At 39.2% G+C, this 18,173-nt stretch overlaps 1 protein-coding gene across 1 annotated transcript in view; it reads right to left on the reverse strand.

Annotated features, from left to right (window-relative positions):
- Nucleotides 1–18,173, reverse strand: part of LOC114053209 (EGF-like and EMI domain-containing protein 1) — a 726,964-nt gene that overhangs the window by 149,058 nt on the left and 559,733 nt on the right. Inside the window, exons 9-13 of the mRNA XM_027876127.1 lie at nucleotides 14,432–14,569; nucleotides 5,220–5,342; nucleotides 2,126–2,248; nucleotides 1,514–1,699; nucleotides 63–194 (exon numbers count right to left, since the gene is read on the reverse strand). Coding sequence (XP_027731928.1) covers nucleotides 63–194; nucleotides 1,514–1,699; nucleotides 2,126–2,248; nucleotides 5,220–5,342; nucleotides 14,432–14,569 — 702 coding nt within the window. The remainder of the gene's footprint in view (nucleotides 1–62; nucleotides 195–1,513; nucleotides 1,700–2,125; nucleotides 2,249–5,219; nucleotides 5,343–14,431; nucleotides 14,570–18,173) is intronic.

Genomic DNA, 18,173 nt, shown 5'->3' on the forward strand with positions numbered 1-18,173 from the left:
TCTCTCGTGCACTTGGTGACGGCCCTTTGCCCCCTCACTTCGAGTGGGTGTTGTGTACTCACTTTCATTACAGAGGATGCCACCCCAGCCAGCCGGGCAGAGACAATGGCTCTTTTCCTCATTACATTTGCCTCTGTTCATGCAGTCCTCACACCTCAAACTGCAGTCGGGTCCAAAAGTGTCATCTAAACAGACTGGGAGGATTAAAATCAGATTAGTAAGCTCAAGAGTCTACTCCCCAAATAGCTAAAAAATTAATGAATCAACCAACAAGTATTTTAAAATGTCTACTCTAAGCCAGGAACTATGCTATCCAATAGAAAGGCAAAGTCCAAAAGAAAACCTCCCTTCCCCTCCAGGAGCTACATTCCATTGAAATATCCCTTGCCAAGTAGGTGAAACCCAAATATCTCTCTCCGTCAATAAACAGACATCTATTAGACTCTTATTATGTGCCAGGCACTGTGCAAAGCTCCAGGTATATGAAGAGATGCAAAATACAATCCCTGCCTTCAAGGAGCTTACATTCTAATGGATCCAGCTCCTCCTCTGATTCTAGACCATCTATTAACCTCAGAGGTTTATTATAGGCGAAGAAGTGCTTCTGAAACTTTAGATTATATTCAAGACTTTTAAAGAAAATGGCATTATATAAGAGTGACTGATATGGGTAATTTAGGAAAGGCTTATCTACATACATGCATACATACATACACACATGCACACATAGGTAGGTGGCACAATGGATAAAGTGCCAGGCCTCAAGTCAGGACGACTTATCTTCCTGAGTTCAAATCTGGCCTCAGACACTTACCAGTTGTGTGACTCTGGGCAAGTCATTTCACCTTATTTGCCTCAGTTTCTCAATTGTAAAATGAGCTGGAGAACAAAATGGCAAACCTCTCCAGTATCTTTGCCAAGAAAACTCCAAATGGGGTCATGAAGAGTCAGACATGACTGAAACACTTGAACAATCCAAGCAAATATATGTGTGTATACCCAGATATGTATGTAAGTACATGTGTATATACATATATCATATGAATTCACACATACATACATATATATATGTATGTGTCTGTATATGTGTATGTGTACATATGTGTACAGAGTTATGTAGGGTTTGGGGGAGAAGGAGATGATGAGTGGGAGCTCTAAGTATTTAAATTATCTGATATTAGGCTGTGAGCTTCTGGAGAGCAGGGATTGTCTTTCGCTTTTCTTTGTATCCCCATCACTTAGCACAATGCCTAGCACATAGTAGGCACTCATAGCTTATTGACCAACTGATATTACTTCATGTCTTTTTTTAATGTTGTATGTTTTTTTCTTATCTTGTGGATACAGCTTTAATTCCTTTATTTGTGGTACATAATTTATTTTTCAGAGTTTTAAGCGTTTCTGGAGGATTAAGGAAACCTACTACTCTGGCCGTCTTGCCCATTGATCTTAAGTGAATTTTGAAAAAAGAAAGAAAGAAAATAATGACTTTGAGGGGATTCTTTTCACTCACCCACTTTGTGTAAAACAGTGAGTTCTCCTCGAATATCTCTTTCCTCCAGTTCATCTTCATCTTCATAATTGGGATTTAACGCAATGGCATAATTAAGCAGTTGAGCAGATCTCCTAAAGTGAAGGTCTGGGAACCTCACAACTTCTAATTCCTCTTCTTCCTCCTCTAATTCGTCATCATCCAAAGCTAAAACCAAAGAGGAAAACGACTGCACACTCACATCCTTGCTATGGATGAGGCAATTCGGATGGCGGGGGGTGGGCATGGGTCTATGTGTGTAGAACTGGGCAAGAATGGATGAGAGAAACGAAGAGTCTGAACTATACACACAAGCAGGGGGTGGTGAAAAGGGAAAATTCTTTGAGCAAAGCCAATTCAAATAGACAATCACAAAGAAAGGTTAGAAGCCGGGAACACAAAGGTAAAACTGCTATAGAAAGAGGACAAAGAGAGGAAAAAATAGTTTTAGTGCAGAAAGAAGAAAGGTTTGAAGGATGGACTGAGGAAAGTAAATTGCATTCTTTCCCCTGGGCCCTTGGAAAGGAGAAAAAAATTCTAAATAGTTGAAATGTGATTAAAAAAAAAAAAGGAAATTCCCTCATAGGAACTTACGGATGCAAGTTTTTCTGTTACCATCAATTTGGTAACCTTCCTCACAGAGACATTCATAAGATCCCAAAGAATTAACACAGAGCTGGTCACAGTCAGTGCTGTCCTCCAGACACTCATCCACATCTAAGAAAAAGAGAGAACAGAAAGTATACTCTTGGGCGTTGACATAGGAAACCAGGCTTAGGGATTGAAAGGCACCGTGGTGTTCATTGTTCTGCCTTCCAGATGGTTCCCTGACACAAGGGAAAGCTAAGCTTTGTCCCAAGACCAGACCACCTTTCTCTGGCACAGACTGCTAATTCAGTCTTTAGCAACTTTGCAACTTTGCAAATTCATTGTTCCCATGGGGAGACAAACTTCCTGGGATCTCAGAACTAACTACTAGCTCTGATGAAGGTTTATAAAATGTATTCTACCAAAAAAAAAGAAGTCCCAGTCTGTGAAACACTTTGCAGAACATAAAATTGAATAGTTAATTAGGATAAGCTTTGCAGGACACAGTGTTGTAAGCTGCAGCTTTATTTCGTTAGTTGTTTTTTTTTTTTTTTAATTCAGAGGGCTGCCTTGACGTTATTAAGATCTGGATTTGAGTCTTTTCTCTGATATATGCTAACTAGCTTTGTGACTACTGACAAACTACTGAATCTTCTGATTGCCATCGTCTCTAAGACTAGAGATGAGATATGAGAAGCCAATCAGCAATGGTGGAAAGTGTTTGCACACCAGCGGTTTCTCCCCACACAAATGAAATCACAGGTCCAGATTCTTGCCCCACAAGTCATTCATTCATTAAAGAATCAAGAGAGATTCAAAAGAAGTAAATGACATGATCCTGCTGAGGGGCAAGCCTGTTGATCCAGGCCCCTTTTGGCAGGGGAGCACCAAGACAGAAATAGCTAAGGGTCACCGATGAATAGCCACTGGGAGAGTGCCTGACTCTAAAGGAATCGTCTCAGCTCCTGTGACCAGTGTACTCAAAGGTACCTGCGATGTTACTTTTAAGACTGGCTCCCTTTGTCTGTCTCGGTATAAAACCATTCAGCCCCTAAGATCTATGGGCTATCTAGGGTCAGGCTATTATTCTCCAGATAGAACTTCTCTGTTATATGGGCAGCCTCATTCCTCTAGGTCAGACCAAAACAAGGATCCTGAAATTAGAAAGGAGATACATCAAGGGATGGCAATGTTTTCTTGTAGCCTTCCTATAGGAACTAGCTTGTCATTTAGTAAACATTGTGATTGCTCAATTTGGTTTGAAGTTTTGTCTGGATTCCTTGAAATCACAAACCTGATTGGCACATGCCTTCAAGAGCTTATGGGTAAGATAACCAAAGATTCCCTGGAAGATTTAAATTCTTTTAATGTGAGAAATGAAAATCAGTGTAAAAGTCTGAGCTGGGACTTTGGGGAAGTCTGTCACCTATGCGAGGAGTAGCTTAGATGGGGACATGAGGCTAATCCTTTAAGATGGTCTTCAGAGAGCTGAAGCATTCCCAATTATAGTATATATATACCAGTGTGTACACGCATGGCTATGTAATCTTCCCTTTGGCTCATCTGTCTGATGAACAGATGGTCCATGAAATTCAGATTTTTAAGCCCCTAATTCACTGGACCCAATGTTTGGTTGGAATTTGGTCAATGCTAATATACGACGCCACATTTAGAATGTGCGCCTTTCAAAACAAAAAGTGTATTCTTTTATATCCCTTGCCTTTTTTTTTTCTTTTTGGTGTTTGGAGACTGGACAGCTCAGTTATATAAAGCAAAACATCTCAGTACCAAGAGAATTTAGGGATTCATTACACTGAATAAAGAAAAGCTATTTTCTCTGCAGCATTTGGGGCTTTTATATAATTTTAATTGTTATTGGTACAGATGTAGATCATCTAATCGTTATTTCAATTTCAAGAAAACTTCTATGATTCAAAATAATAGCAATAATAACCAAAAGATGAAAAACACCATCTCCTTTAATGCAAGCTTTCACAAATTAAAAAGGCAGCAACAATCCCCCAACAATGACTTACATAAGGTATTGGTAGTGAAATTAAAGAAAACTCAATTAACTTTACTCTATTCATTCAAATTCGTCTAAAATGTTCTCTTCCGATGCAATTTAGACATCATACAAGAGCAAAATGAGTTATTTTTACCAAATAGACATTAGAAAGCTATAAAACTAGCATTTCTTTAAAAAGCATTATTCATTTAAATATGGTATATGACAGAAAAGGAAGAGGGTGGGGTAGGAGTGAATCAATGTGAAGCAATGCACCAGGCTTGTGTTATGGGCCATAATAATAGCTGCTCACAGTTTTTAAATTTTTGCATAGTTTATGTGGCATCTGTCACCTTGCAATAGCCCAGGGATATAGGTAGTCCAGATATTATTATGCCCATTTTACAGATGAGGAAATTGAGGGAGGAAGGATGAAGTGATTTCCTCAACACCACATGGGCTTTGAGGTTCAGGATTGAAATTTCAATTCGGCTTTTCTTCTCTACCAAATTCAGCGCTCTTTCTACCATCAAAATAACTGTCATTTACATAGCTCTCTACAGTTTTCAAAGCACTTAACAGTATTGTTTTTGAGGATCAGAAAAAAAAAACAACCAACAACTTCGTGAGATCCTCACAATTAGTATTTTTATACCATTTCCCAGATGAGGAAACACAGGCTCAGAAAGCTAGTATCAGCCAAAGAATTTACATCTGGTGCTCTTGAGCTGACTCTAACCACGGTACAACCCTGGGTCTCTGTCGCCACGGTGCCTCCTCACTTCAGGCTGGCTCTACGGTAATGTAACTTTTGAATAACTGAAGATCAGATTGATAAACTACTTCTGAAGCCAAATATCCACTCACCAGTCTGGCTCATACCAGTGATTTCTCTAAGTTGTGACCTCTTGCATCGCATCAACCACACTTCTTTGCCTCCATTTTGCCAACATTCCTTTTATCAAGTCAAGTGAAAGGGATTATGGGTTACTGAGCAAGATATATCTCTTTCTCTCTCCACGTACCCACTATTGCTTATGGACACTACACCACTTAGACACAATCACTTGGAGACAAATCTCAGGTATTTACCATCACATCCACACCCATCGGGACTGAGCTGAAATCCTGTCTTGCAATCACATTCGTAACCTCCCAAATAGTTGATGCAGAGCTGGAAACAGCAGGCTTGCCCACTCTCACATTCATCAAGATCTGAAAAGGAAAAAAAAGGGGGGGGGCATTTCTGTTGTTTATCAGATAAACATTGAAATAAGTTGTAGAGTGATGGGCAGCCAGACCCTTTTATTAGACGGAATCATTGCAAAATAATTTCAATCTTTCTGATGTTCAGGTTGTATGGATACTCCCATCAGGGGAAAAGATCCCCTGTCTGAGCCTACATGGCTCAGACTACTCCCATACCTTGGACTTATTTGTTTGGGATTTAAATAATTTCATGCTTATTTTTAAACAGAAGAAAAAAGACCTTTCTGCCCTCTAGCTGATGGGACAACCTGATCTCTCTCTCTCTCTCTCTCTCTCTCTCTCTCTCTCTCTCTCTCTCTCTCTCTCTCTCTCTCTCTCACACACACACACACACACACACACACACACACACACACACACACACACACACACACACGACATTCTAACAACAAATAGTGGAAAAAAAATACAAAACAGGGATGATAGGATTCCAGGAGCATTTGGCAGCTGGAAAGAGGAGCTTGTCATGCCATTGGGTCCTAGGAGCAAAGGTCCTGAACTGGAAGGGATTCTGGAAGTTTTCTAGTCAAGCACTTTCATCTTAAGGGTAAGGAGACAGAGGCCTTTGGGGGTGAATAATGTGTACAAGGTCACATAGGTAGTAAGTATCAGGAACAGATTGGAACCCAGGTCCTCGGGCTCCAAAGCCACTGAGTTGAAAGCATCATTGATGAAGAGCTAGAAGGGAGATTAGAGATAATCTATTCCAAATCTTTCATTTTTGGATGAGGAAACTGAGGTACAGAGAATCCCAAGTTATGCAATTAGCAGGTGATAGAGCCTTGATTCAAACTTGAGTCCTCTGACTCAGCCTGCTGCTATTTCTATGTCACCTTGCTGCCTTTCCTCAGAAGAGGCAGAGCTGGGATTGGAACCCACAGCGGGGAATCCAGATCCGGTGCTCTTCCTGTTGACTTTTCAGATACTCATAACAGTCCTGATAGAATTGGTATTAGGACTAGTGTACCCTAAGGACTGAAAGAGCCAGCGGCACCAAGGAAGGAGGATGTAGCAACTGGGTCCCAAGAACATGAGATCCAGATCATTTGTTAGTCTGATTTCCTCTCAATAAACATGATTCCTATGACGCTTATATCAGACACTGTGGCTTAGTAGATAGAAGACTAATCTCAAAGCTGTGATGGCCCGGGTTCAAATCCTGCCTTTGGCACATATTTGTTGTGTGACTCTGAACAAATGACTTAACCCCTTATTATCTGAGGCAGTTCTTAGTCTGGAAGTTGCAGACCTGCTTGGTAGTGTCAATGAAATCCCAGGTGCAGTCCCTATCACAACTCCTATGGAAGGTACTTATAGGAACCATATATAATTTTCATGAAGCTCAATCCCCCTGCCTCTGGGACAGGTAAGGGTGGTGTTAACAGATGATGCCCAATTCAGTTCAATTTATCAATAAACATTTGTTTAGTTTCTACTGCATACAAAGCCCAATGCTCAGTGTTTGTTTTTTATTAAAGGGATTTGTGAAGGGAGCATATAGGAACCGAGATAAAAGAAGTGGAACAAGGCCTGCTCTTGTTTGTATGTTTCTGTTGTTTGGCCAGTTAACATCATCATGTGACCCAACCGATCCAGGGTTTGATTAGATCACGTATCTAGAACCCCAGGGCTCAGGCTGCTGTGGGGTTCTCTTAGCCCCGTAAGATACATGGCATGGTTCTTTGTCCTTCTGCTCAGGTAAACATCTTAATGTGATTGTCAAGTCTTTGGGAAGACAAATGCCAATAGAAGAAGGAGTTCTCCAAAGCGTGCCCTGGGCTATTTAGTATTTTTATCACTAACTTGGATGCCAGAGCATATATACCAAATTTGCACATGGCACCAATCTGGGTGCAATAGCGATAGCAATAGCTTGATGGCAAAGCCAGAATTGTAAAAGATCAGTAGAGACTAGAACACTGGGATGAATCTAATTAAAAGGAACCTTAATAGGGATAAATATAATCTTATATGGGTTAACAAGTCACCTTCATAAGTACAATAAGAGGGAGGCATGAGTAGACAGCAGATTGTCCGGGAGAAAAAAAAAAAGATCTGAGGATTTTCAGGGATGGCAAATTTAATTTGAGTCAACAGTGTGATGTGGCAGCAAAGAAATCTTAGGTGATTCTTAGACTGCATTAAGAGAGGGATAGCTTTCAGTGATGAAAAGGTCAGCATCCCACTGTCCTCTGTCCTGGTCAGAACACATCAGGAAGAGTGTTCACCTGTAGGCAATATATTTTTTATAAAGACATTCAAAAGCTAAAGAATGCCAACAAAAGGGTGATCAGGAAGATGAAGAGTCTAAAACTCATATTTTCTTAGTTATGGGTGAAAAGATGGAGATTTTTTTGTCTGCACAGGAAAAGAAAAGACTTAGGGGTTAGTTCATGACTATATTCAAACAACTGAAGGGCTGCCATGCAGAAGAGAGATGAGTTATGCTTCTGCCTAGCCTTGAAGGGCAGAACTAGGACCAGTGGGTGTCAGCATAATGAAGAAATTAAAAGGTTTAACTTAGAATCTGGCAAGATCTGGGTTCAAATCTTCCCTCTGATGCTTACTAGTGACCCTGGATAAGTGATTTAGCCAATCTGGGCCTCAGTTTCCTCATCTGTAAAATGAAGAAGGTTGCACTTGAAGATTTGTGAGGTCCTTTTTAGCTCTAAATCTAAATTCAAAAGATTGAACTTAAGTAAGAGAAAAAAATTCTTAACAATTAGCATTGTCCAAAATTGAAATGGGCTACCTCAGGTGGCAGTGAAGTTTCCATCACTGGTCAATAAGTTAAGATTGGATGACCATTTGTATAGATATTGTAGTGGGTATTTTTGAGATAGCGTCTTAGGTTGGATCCAAGGATTTGAAAGTTTTTTTGTTTGATTGGGTTTTTTTTTTTAATTTGTTTATTTGGCTATGAATCATTTCCCTAGCAGGTTTAGGGAAAATAGAAATTTAAGACAAACCTGGTTACCAAGTTCATTCTATCTCATATTACCAACAAGGAAGTGGCTGTTTCACAAGATGAGTCATAGAGCCAAGATTTGAACCAAAGTCTCCTGACTTAAGCCTCTGCTCTTCCCATTATCCCAGCCTACAAGCATCAAAAAGTAAAGCATTTATTCAAGGAGTGCTTTGTTCATGTTAGGCTTTTGAGACCAGTGATGAGAGGTACATGGGTAATTTCCAAGAATGCACTATAGTCATTTTACTCCCAGCTCTCCTGAGATTGGAGAAATATTTGCTTGTTACCAGGGTGTCTGGATTCAAGACCTTGGCTCCCTTGGACCTCGTTGAGCTATTAGGCTGGGGGTGGACTGTCAGTGCTGAGTTTACAAAATCTTTTTGAATGTTAACTAGACGAACAACCATAGATGTAAAAGGTCACTCTCGCAATTAACCTTGAAAAGGGTACCGACTTTAGAAAACTCAGGAAGAGAAAGGAAAGGAAGAAAATGAAATCAATCAATCCAGGTTAGGGGTCACCATGAAATTGATTAATGTGGGTCATTTGGACACAAAATGTTCTTTCTCCTTCAAATGTCACCAGTGGGGCTACCTTGCAATATTTTAGATGTGATCTATTTCCTAGCTGGTATTTAATCTTGATGAGTTGTTGGGGGACAAGAAGTAAAAACCTCTCATCATTTTTTTTCCTATTTCAACTCCAACCCCATTATATCCTCTTTTATTACCCACTTGAGCACTGAGATGTTTTCTTTGCCATCTTCTTAATTACCCTCAGATCATCACACATTTATGATGAAGGTTTCTCCCTTCTCAGGTGTACAAAGGAGATCAGTTCCTTCATCAAATTAGAAAACAATGTACTTGATCTGATCTTCACTGATCCAGTTCTGACTCATCACAAGGCTGAAATTTGTCAACATGTCCAAAACATCATGATTATCTTCCAGCCAAAGTTTCCAGCCTCCTAGACTCGGAACCTTAATGATATACTTAAATCCTCCCTCCACCTCACCCACATGGCCAATTGGTTGCCAAATCTTACTGTTCTTCCCTTCACCAAATCTGTTTTGTCATTCCCTTTCTGTACACTTTCTCATGGCCATACACTATTTCAGGCCCTCATCACTTCTCACCTGAACTATTTCAATGACATCCTAAATGATGTCCCTGACTCAATTCTCTTTGCCTCTAGTCCATCCTCCACACTGCTACCACAGTGATTTTCCTTAAGCCCAACTCTGATCATATCACCCTCTACTCGATAGATTCCGGCGGCTCCCTCTTATCTCCATGATTTTATACAACCTCCTCCTTGATTTTCAAAGCCCTTTGCACTTAGTTCCAAGTTATCTTTCCAGACTTATCATAAAGTACTTCTCTTCCCACATTCTCTACACACTGTACCAAACTGACAATGTGATGTTTCTCATACATCGGTTTCTATCTCCTGTCTCTGTGCCTCATACTTCATGCTTGAGATACATTTCCTTCTTGCCTCCAACTCTGCTTTCATGAAGCAGCTTAAGCACCCCCTTTAACATGATGACTTTCCAGATCACCCCAACACCTCGTGTGGGCCTTCCCTATTCAGGGAAGTATTCATTTTAGAGTTCTGCTCTATTTACTCGTATATGTCCATGTCTCTGAAGATAAAATGCAAGGCACCTATAGAGCTGCGATTGTTTCCTTTTTGATATTGTATTCATAGTGTCTAGCCCAGTCCATGGCAGATTGATAAAAAGATAGAACATTTATGAAGCACTTAGTGGGTGTCAGGAACTTTTTGAAGTATACAATAGGTGCTTAAAAGTCTTAGTTGAATTATTTTGTTTTTATGTTTCCTATATTTCCCAATTTATCCTTTTCCCCTTCCCCATTTAGAAAGCCTACTTTATAATAACAACAAAAAAGAAAAGGAAAAGAACATTCATTAAAACTAACCAATATAGGAATCAAACCCAACAATCTGTGCAATGTGCCACAACCATGGCATACCACCACTGCACAGAAGGGAGGGAAGGAAGCACATGCCTGTCTTTTTTGGGGCCAAACTTGACCACTACAATTACACAGCATTCACTTCAGATTGTATTTATATTGTTCTTGGTATATTGTGCTTCCGTTATTCAAATCTTTGTGGCAGTTAAATGTCTCAGTTGGACAGAAAACTGTAGGATCTTAGAATCAGGAAAACCTGAGTTCAAATCCTGACACAGGGACCCATAAGTTGTGTGACTCTGGGCAAGTCACTTAAACTCTACCAGCCTCAGTTTCCTCTATTGTAAAATGGGATGGTAATAATAATGCTTAGCTCACAGAATTATTCGAAGGATCAAATTAGAAAACAACATGTGAAGAGCTTTGCAAAAGTTAAAATGCTATATTCATATTAACTGTTACCATGTTTCCCCATTTATGATTACTTTACCTTGTATCACTTCATATGACCCTTCTCAGTATTCCTGATATTTTATTCATCATAATAAAGAAACACATCAATATTCCATATATTGTTGGGTCTTTTTTTTTAGCCATCTCTCAATCGATGGGGCTCTACTTTTTTCTGACTATTTGCTTCTACAAAAGGGCTTATTGTTAAATATTTTGGTTTATATGAAACTTCTTTTTTTACCATGAATTTCTTTGGTTTATCTGCATGACAGTGACATCTCTGGGTCTTTCTTAGCATCATTCCAACTTGTTAGACAAAGATCTAATATTAGTGTCTCATAAATATCTTGAAAAGCATGGGTTCTTAGACCCTTTTAGTCATGGACCCTTTTGGCAATCTGGACTGCTTTTCAGAATAATATTTCTAAATGTAAAAATAAAATAGATTGCAAAGGAAGCCAATCATATTGAAATACAGTTATTAAAATATATTTTAAACAGTTCATAGACTCTAGATTAAGAACCCCTGTAATCTAAAGGGTCATTAATGTATTGTTTGTCAAAGGTCAATGGAAACTTGCTGTTTGCATTACTATTAGCTCTCCCCTTTCCCCTCCTTTGTAACTATATTTCAATTTGTTCTAAATGACCTTAGTTGGTCTGGCAATTGGCTAAGACTGCCCTGGCGGTTTGCAGATCTGCTGGCTCATTTTCACACGTATTTATGTATTGTTTGCCATGTATGATTACCTATAGACACACACTTCAAAAGCATTTAATACTGAAAGAGGCTAAAAGGAAAATTCTTAATATTACTTTCTGCATGAGCATTTGCAGAAAACATCTGTGGCCTTAACCTATTTTCAGACAAATAAGCAAAGTGTGTACACTTCAAACTAATCATTGCATTTACTTTAATGAATGTTTGGGCTTTGGATATGGGTGGTATTTGTTCTCGGAAAATGAAATAAACTTGAGTAATAAACAATACAACTTTGTTGTGTTGACTGTTGAAATCTCATAAATATGCAATTTCTGCATTTTGACCCTGGCGGATGCTAGTTTTCCTAGCAGCAAATAAGAGCTTTACTGAACTCTACTTTCCAAAGTTCAGTGAGACTCCAAGCCAAGTAGTAGGTTTTTATTTTGTTTTGTTTTGTTTTGTTTTGTTTTTTGTTAGGCAATGGGGTTAAGTGACTTGCCCAGGGTCACATAGCTAGTAAATATTATGTGTCTGAGACCCAATTTGAACTTCAGGTCCTCCTAAATCCAGGGCCGGTGCTCTATCCACTGCACCACCTAGCTGCCCCATTTTTTTTTCAAGTAGTAGGTTTTAGAGAATCAGCTTCACCAAGGTCAAATTTAGTGTGACTGATAGCAAAAGGGGAACAAAACAGAAAGGAGAATTTGCATGTTTAATAATATCTGTATTATTGTATCTGTAATATTATGTAATATAATAATATCTGTAAATTATGCACTTCCAAATGTGTGGCGGTTAGGATGCTTAACTTGGGAGGTAGATATACCTGGGTTCAAATCCTGGTTCTTCTATTTCCTAGTTCTACTGTTTACTAGTGGGTAAATCATTTAATCTCCATGTGCTTCAAGACAACTCATTACGTCTCACTACTGTCAATCAGTCAATCAACCAACAAGCATTTATTAGGCACTAACTGCATGCCAGGCACCATGGTAGGCCCTGGAGGTATGCAACAAAAATTAAATAGTTCCTGTTCTCAAAGTGATTATATGCTATTGGGAGGAGGCAGAGACATCTATATATATACATATATACAATGAAAATGCGAGACCCTTAGAAAACATAGATGGGTTGTTGTGCTTGAAATTCATTGCTGTACTCAATTTGAACAGTAATTCTCTCAGGTAGGCAAGACAGGTAGAGGGTCATAGGATGATTGATTTAGAGCTGAAGGAAATGGTAGAGACCACAAAGTCCAACCTTCCCATTTTACAGGTGAGGAAAATAAGGCCAAGACAGAATAAGTTACTTGTCTAGATCTTTCTTATTGTAGACTCTATCCGCTGCACCATTTAGCCGCTTTACTATCGCCATTTTATACGTAAAGAAACTGAGACCCAAGCATGTTAGGCATACTGAACCTTTTGATATACTACAATACTACCTACAATGTAGGATTATGATGCAACAGCACTTTTATGATCAGAAAACTTCTGAAACTAGTGTAAAGCAAAACTCTCTCACATAGAATAAAATTTCATCCAAATGCTAAACACACAAATCTTCCACTTCAGAAAAGTGATTATCAACTATAACTTAGTTGTTTCCAAATTTATCATATAGTGGTCATGATATTTAAAAAGAAACATTCAAAATAAATTTTGTTTCCAATTCAATTAAGTATAAAAAATGTCATGTGGTGCTTTTGAATTTTGTGTGTGGATAGTAGTAATGGTTGGGGGCAGCTAGGTGACACAGTGGATAGAGTGCATGGCCTGGAGTCAGGAAGACTCATCTTCCTGAGTTCAAATGTGGCCTTAGATGCTTACTAGTTGTGTGACCCTGGGCAAGTCACTTAACCCTGTTTGCCTCAGTTTTCCCATCTGTAAAATAAGCTGGAGAAGGAAATGGCAAAACATTTAGTATCTCTGCCAAGAGAATCCCAAATGGGGTCACAAAGAGTCAGACATGACTAAAATGACTGCACAATGAGTAGTAATGGTGGAAATAGGAGGGAGGGCATCGGGATAATAAGCCAGCAAGAATACAGTCTGATGATACTATGATTAAGGACTGTTTTTAGGGTTATGGACATTCTTTCCTAGGTGGGACTGGAGCTGAGACTAACCTGGTTCATCAACTTTATCATTTCCCACACACAGTAGAAATCTGTTCCTCTCAGTAGCACTAGACAGCATATTTCATCCCTCAAGCATGCTTACAGTAGAATTTCCTTTCCTCACGTCAGCTATCCTTGAGTTGTCTCAAATTATATCATTTCTGGTAATACTTGAGGAGTCTTTCCTATTGAAAGCAACACTGACATACGGAGAGAGGGAGAGAGCGGAGAAGAATACTTCTATAAATGTCCTCCATTGGAGCACAGCTGTCCTCCATAGCAAAGCTGAAAGTCTATAGCAGGCCATTAACCAGCTGAGGAGCCATGCTTAGCTGAGTCCCTATTATCTGATATATTAGTGTCATGGAGTTGTTGAATATGTGAGAGCTGGAAGGAGCCTTAGATAACATCTAGCACAGCTCCCACATTTTACTGGTAAGGAAATTGGGGCTCCGAGCACTGATATGAGTTGCCCAAGGTTATAGAACTAGTTAACAAGGAAGCTAAGACTAGAACCCAGGTCTCACAATTTATTTGGTATTTGGCTCACACATGATATTGATTTGTTCAAACTTTTGGAACTTTTTGATTCTATGTGCTTAGGACAGATTTGTTCACTTTATAAAAACAAATTCCCTTCAAATTAAGAATCTGATCATTAATTAAACTTCCTTCTGGTCGGGTTGACTTTCTTATGCATTCAACCAGTAGCCAGAGCTTTTATTCAATCCACTCACCTTTGCAGCTAGAATGACGCAGGGCATAGTACAGTGGTATGTAATAAGGGATGGAAAGGACAAATGAATTCAGAGCAACTTCAAAATGAAGATGGTGTTTGCCATAGATTACCTTTGCATGTTTTTCCATCCACATCAAGACGGTGTCCATGGTTACAAGAACAACGAGGCCCACCAGTTGAGTGCTCACAGTGATGAGAGCAGCCCCCATTGTTCTGCTCACAGCTATTGACAATTTCCATTTCAATCCCTTAGAGGAAACAAAGAAAAGAGTGTTTTCAGCATAACAACAGAGTAACCCAAGTAGACTTCAGCAACACATGGGGTGCCCACTCCCTGTTGGGAGGAAGACATGAAAACTTTGGTGGGGAAAAAAGTAACATGACAGTACCCGGAAAAGTAGAAGCCCAAGAACGATTTGACATTGAGGTCATCTCCAATGGGACTGGCACAGGTACTGTAAACTCTTGAAACTCATCTCTGTGGACCAAGGGCTACAGAAATTTCAGAATCTCAAGGAAAGAAGCAAATGTGGCATTTGCAATATTAATAGCACTCTATCAAAATGTAGGTAGGATCAAATTTATAAACATATGTAAAGTGTTTTGAAAACCTCAGTTCTAGCTATTATTATAATTATCATCATCATTATCACAATGATTATGATAATAATTACTATCAATGCCTCAGTTGTTTCTGAATGGCCCTAAAACGTTTTTTGCACTTGGGTAACGCTGATCAGCCAATCAGCCAGCCTGTTTCTCCACATAAATAATGACAAGTATTTCTGCATGACTTCAAAGGGCCCTGTTTTCATTGGAATGAGTATTCCTTATCCCAGTGCAGTCTGTGATTCCTCTGACTTCATGGATAACACTTGAATCACAGAATCTCAGAACTGAAAAGGACATAAGTGTCTAACTAGTCCAACCTGTACCTGAACATGAGTCTATTCCATAACATAGCCAATGATTAAGTGGTCATGTAGACTTTGCTGAAAGACTTGCATTGAACGGGGAACCTGCCACTTCCAGAGGTAGCGCAGTCCAGAAAGGGGGAAAGCTTTGATTATGAAGTTTGTTTTTACACGAAGACGTGATTTTGCCATCTTCTACTGCTTTTAGCTCTGCCTGAAAGAACAAGGCTGATCCCTCTTCTCCAAGAGCACCATCTTTCAAACATCTAAAGTAAACTATCAGTCCTCCCCAATGCCCCACCCCCTCTCTTCTACAGACTAAGTAGGGCCAGTTTCATCATTCTTCCTCAGATAGCATGAATTCAAGGCTCTTTAGGCAGCTAGGTGATACAGTGGATAGAGGGCTATGACATGGAGTCACAAAGAGTTGAGGTTGAAGATGACCTCAGATATTTACTGTCTGTGTGACCCTGAATGAGTCATTTAAACTTTGTCTCAGCTTTCTCATCTGTAAAATGGGAATAATGATAGGATCTAATTCCCCAAGATTGTGGTGAGGATAAAATGAGATAATATTTGTAAAGTGCTATATAAATCTTCCTTCCTTTTTTCCTTCTTCCCTCCTTTTTTCATCATTTCTTTCTTCCTTCCTTCCTTCCTTTCCTCCTCCCACTCTCCTCCTCCTTCTCCTCCTCCTCTTTTTCTTCATTATTTAGAATTCTGGTTGCACTCCTCTTTATATTTTCCAGCCTTTAAATATTTTCTCTAAAATGTGGTACCCAGAACTGGACAACACACTTTTAGTGTAACATGACAAGGTCAGACTCCAGAAGGACAATCACCAACTCTTACGCACAAGTTATACCTTGAGATTGCCTGTTGCAAAACAATTAAGTAGCTTGCTGCAGATGAGACGATAAGCCAAGGCAGCTCCTTGGATGGTCAATGTACAGATCACCTTAGATCTTATGGATCTAAGGACTTTATAAAGATCATGTAGGCAGTTCAACCCACCCCCCTTCCCACACACACACTACACACGCATTTTATAGTTGAACAAAATGAAGTCCAGAAAGCTGAAGAAAATTGTCCCAAATCACACACAGAATAAGTGGCAGAGGTGTGATTTAAGTTGATGTATTTTGAATGCAAATCAGGTGCTCTTTCCAGAAGTCTGCCCACTCTCTTGGGGAAATAATCCATTAAGTGACAAAGTTCTAAGTTTTGTGATTATAAATAAAGAATGCAGAAATATTAACCACCAATTAAACCACTCAGCCAGCACTCATTCTTCACTTACAGTGGGTGGAACTTTCTCTAAATTGTTTTTTGTTCTTAGGGTGCTCAGCCCTTTTAATCTATGACTTCTAAGCCATCTTGGGGGGAGGCAGAGAACAAGTGTGTGAATATGTGTGGTGTGAGAGACAGAACAGTGGGAGAGGGAAGAGAGAAGATGATGAGGGAAGATACAGAATAGATGAGAAAGATAGGATTTATGAGAGGATTTGAAGAGGGAGAGGTAGTGAGAGAGAGAGATGAAAGCATAGGAAATGTAAAAAGAGAAGAATGAGAAAAAGGATGAGAGACAGAACAGATAAGAAACATAAAATATGTGAGAGAATCTGAGAGAGAAGATGAAAGGAAGGAAATGGAAAAGGAGATTAGAGTTTGAGAAAGGGAGACAAAGTGTATGAGAAATATAGGATATAGGAGAGGGAGGGAGGTTAGGAAGGAGAGGAGGGAGAAGAAGAGGAAAGAAAAATGGAGAGGGAGAGGAGATAAGACTTATAGAAAGATTGCGGGTGTGACTACCTACAGAGGCTATGTTTTGACCAACAGTCTTCCCCAATCTACGGCATAGTGATACGCTTTATAATAGGATTTTACTGTACTTGATAAATTCTTAACTTAGCTTTTGAGACTCAGGGAGGAAAAAGTCTATCAGTCTGAAAACATTTATCCTAGATTCCTGCATCACTCTCGTGATCCAGCAGATGCCACTGGGCATCAGAGTAGTGTCAGGGTGATACAGGTATTTCCAATTTTTATGTCAGCTTTTGGACTGGACTAAATCTTGGAATACATAGAAACAGTCTGTGGAAAGAAGCTGAAATTCTGAGTCTCTAAGAACAAAAGCAAACCATTTTCTTTGTTGATTTTTAAACTTAAGTGAACAAATTAAAATATGATTTCTCAGATTTTAAATAAATATCTGATGTTAAAAGTATCATCTAATAGAAAGAAGAGAGAGGAACCAAGAAATATAGGTTGGTGGAGGCCTTAACACTACTGATTGGTGTGTAACCTGGGGCTATATCATTTGGCTTAACCTCACTTGATTGGATTTTCCCATCTGTAAACCAGGGCAGTAAAGAGGATTCTGTAGGCAGGTACTTCAAGGCCCTATGAGAAAAATTATGTAAATAGAAGAAATTGTTCTCCAAGGAAAGAAATAAAACAGCGTATTTGTGTGAGGAATAAGAAAAAAAAAAAGGCATCCACCAGTGCTCTTGTTTTATGAATGAAGGATCATTCATTGTTAAACACCTCCATGAACTGGGAAAAAAAAAAAAAAACATTCACTTATTGCACAGCCTCCAAAACAACTTAAAACATTAATGTTTTGCTGAGAATGAACTGTGTATCACTTTTTGAAAACATCCAGGTCTGGGGGAGGGACTAGAGAGAAGAATAAGTCAATTATTCACATAAGGAAAAGAATTATAAAAATACATTACGCACAAAATGTATTCAACTCTAGGGGAAAGTGCTTTCCCAAGTAAATTCCATAGCAATCCTGTACCTAGTAACTCATTAGCAATAACTGTCTCCTTCTTCACAATAATAGGTCATGCTTTACTCCCTGAGAGTGTACCAGTCAGACTGCAAAAGACTTTATTTCTCATATTTGTAAAATGCACCCATCCCCTAAGCCTCT

Source organism: Vombatus ursinus, unplaced genomic scaffold (genome assembly GCF_900497805.2).
Source record: "Vombatus ursinus unplaced genomic scaffold, bare-nosed wombat genome assembly UNPS02014810.1, whole genome shotgun sequence".
Classification (NCBI taxonomy): Eukaryota; Metazoa; Chordata; class Mammalia; order Diprotodontia; family Vombatidae; genus Vombatus; species Vombatus ursinus.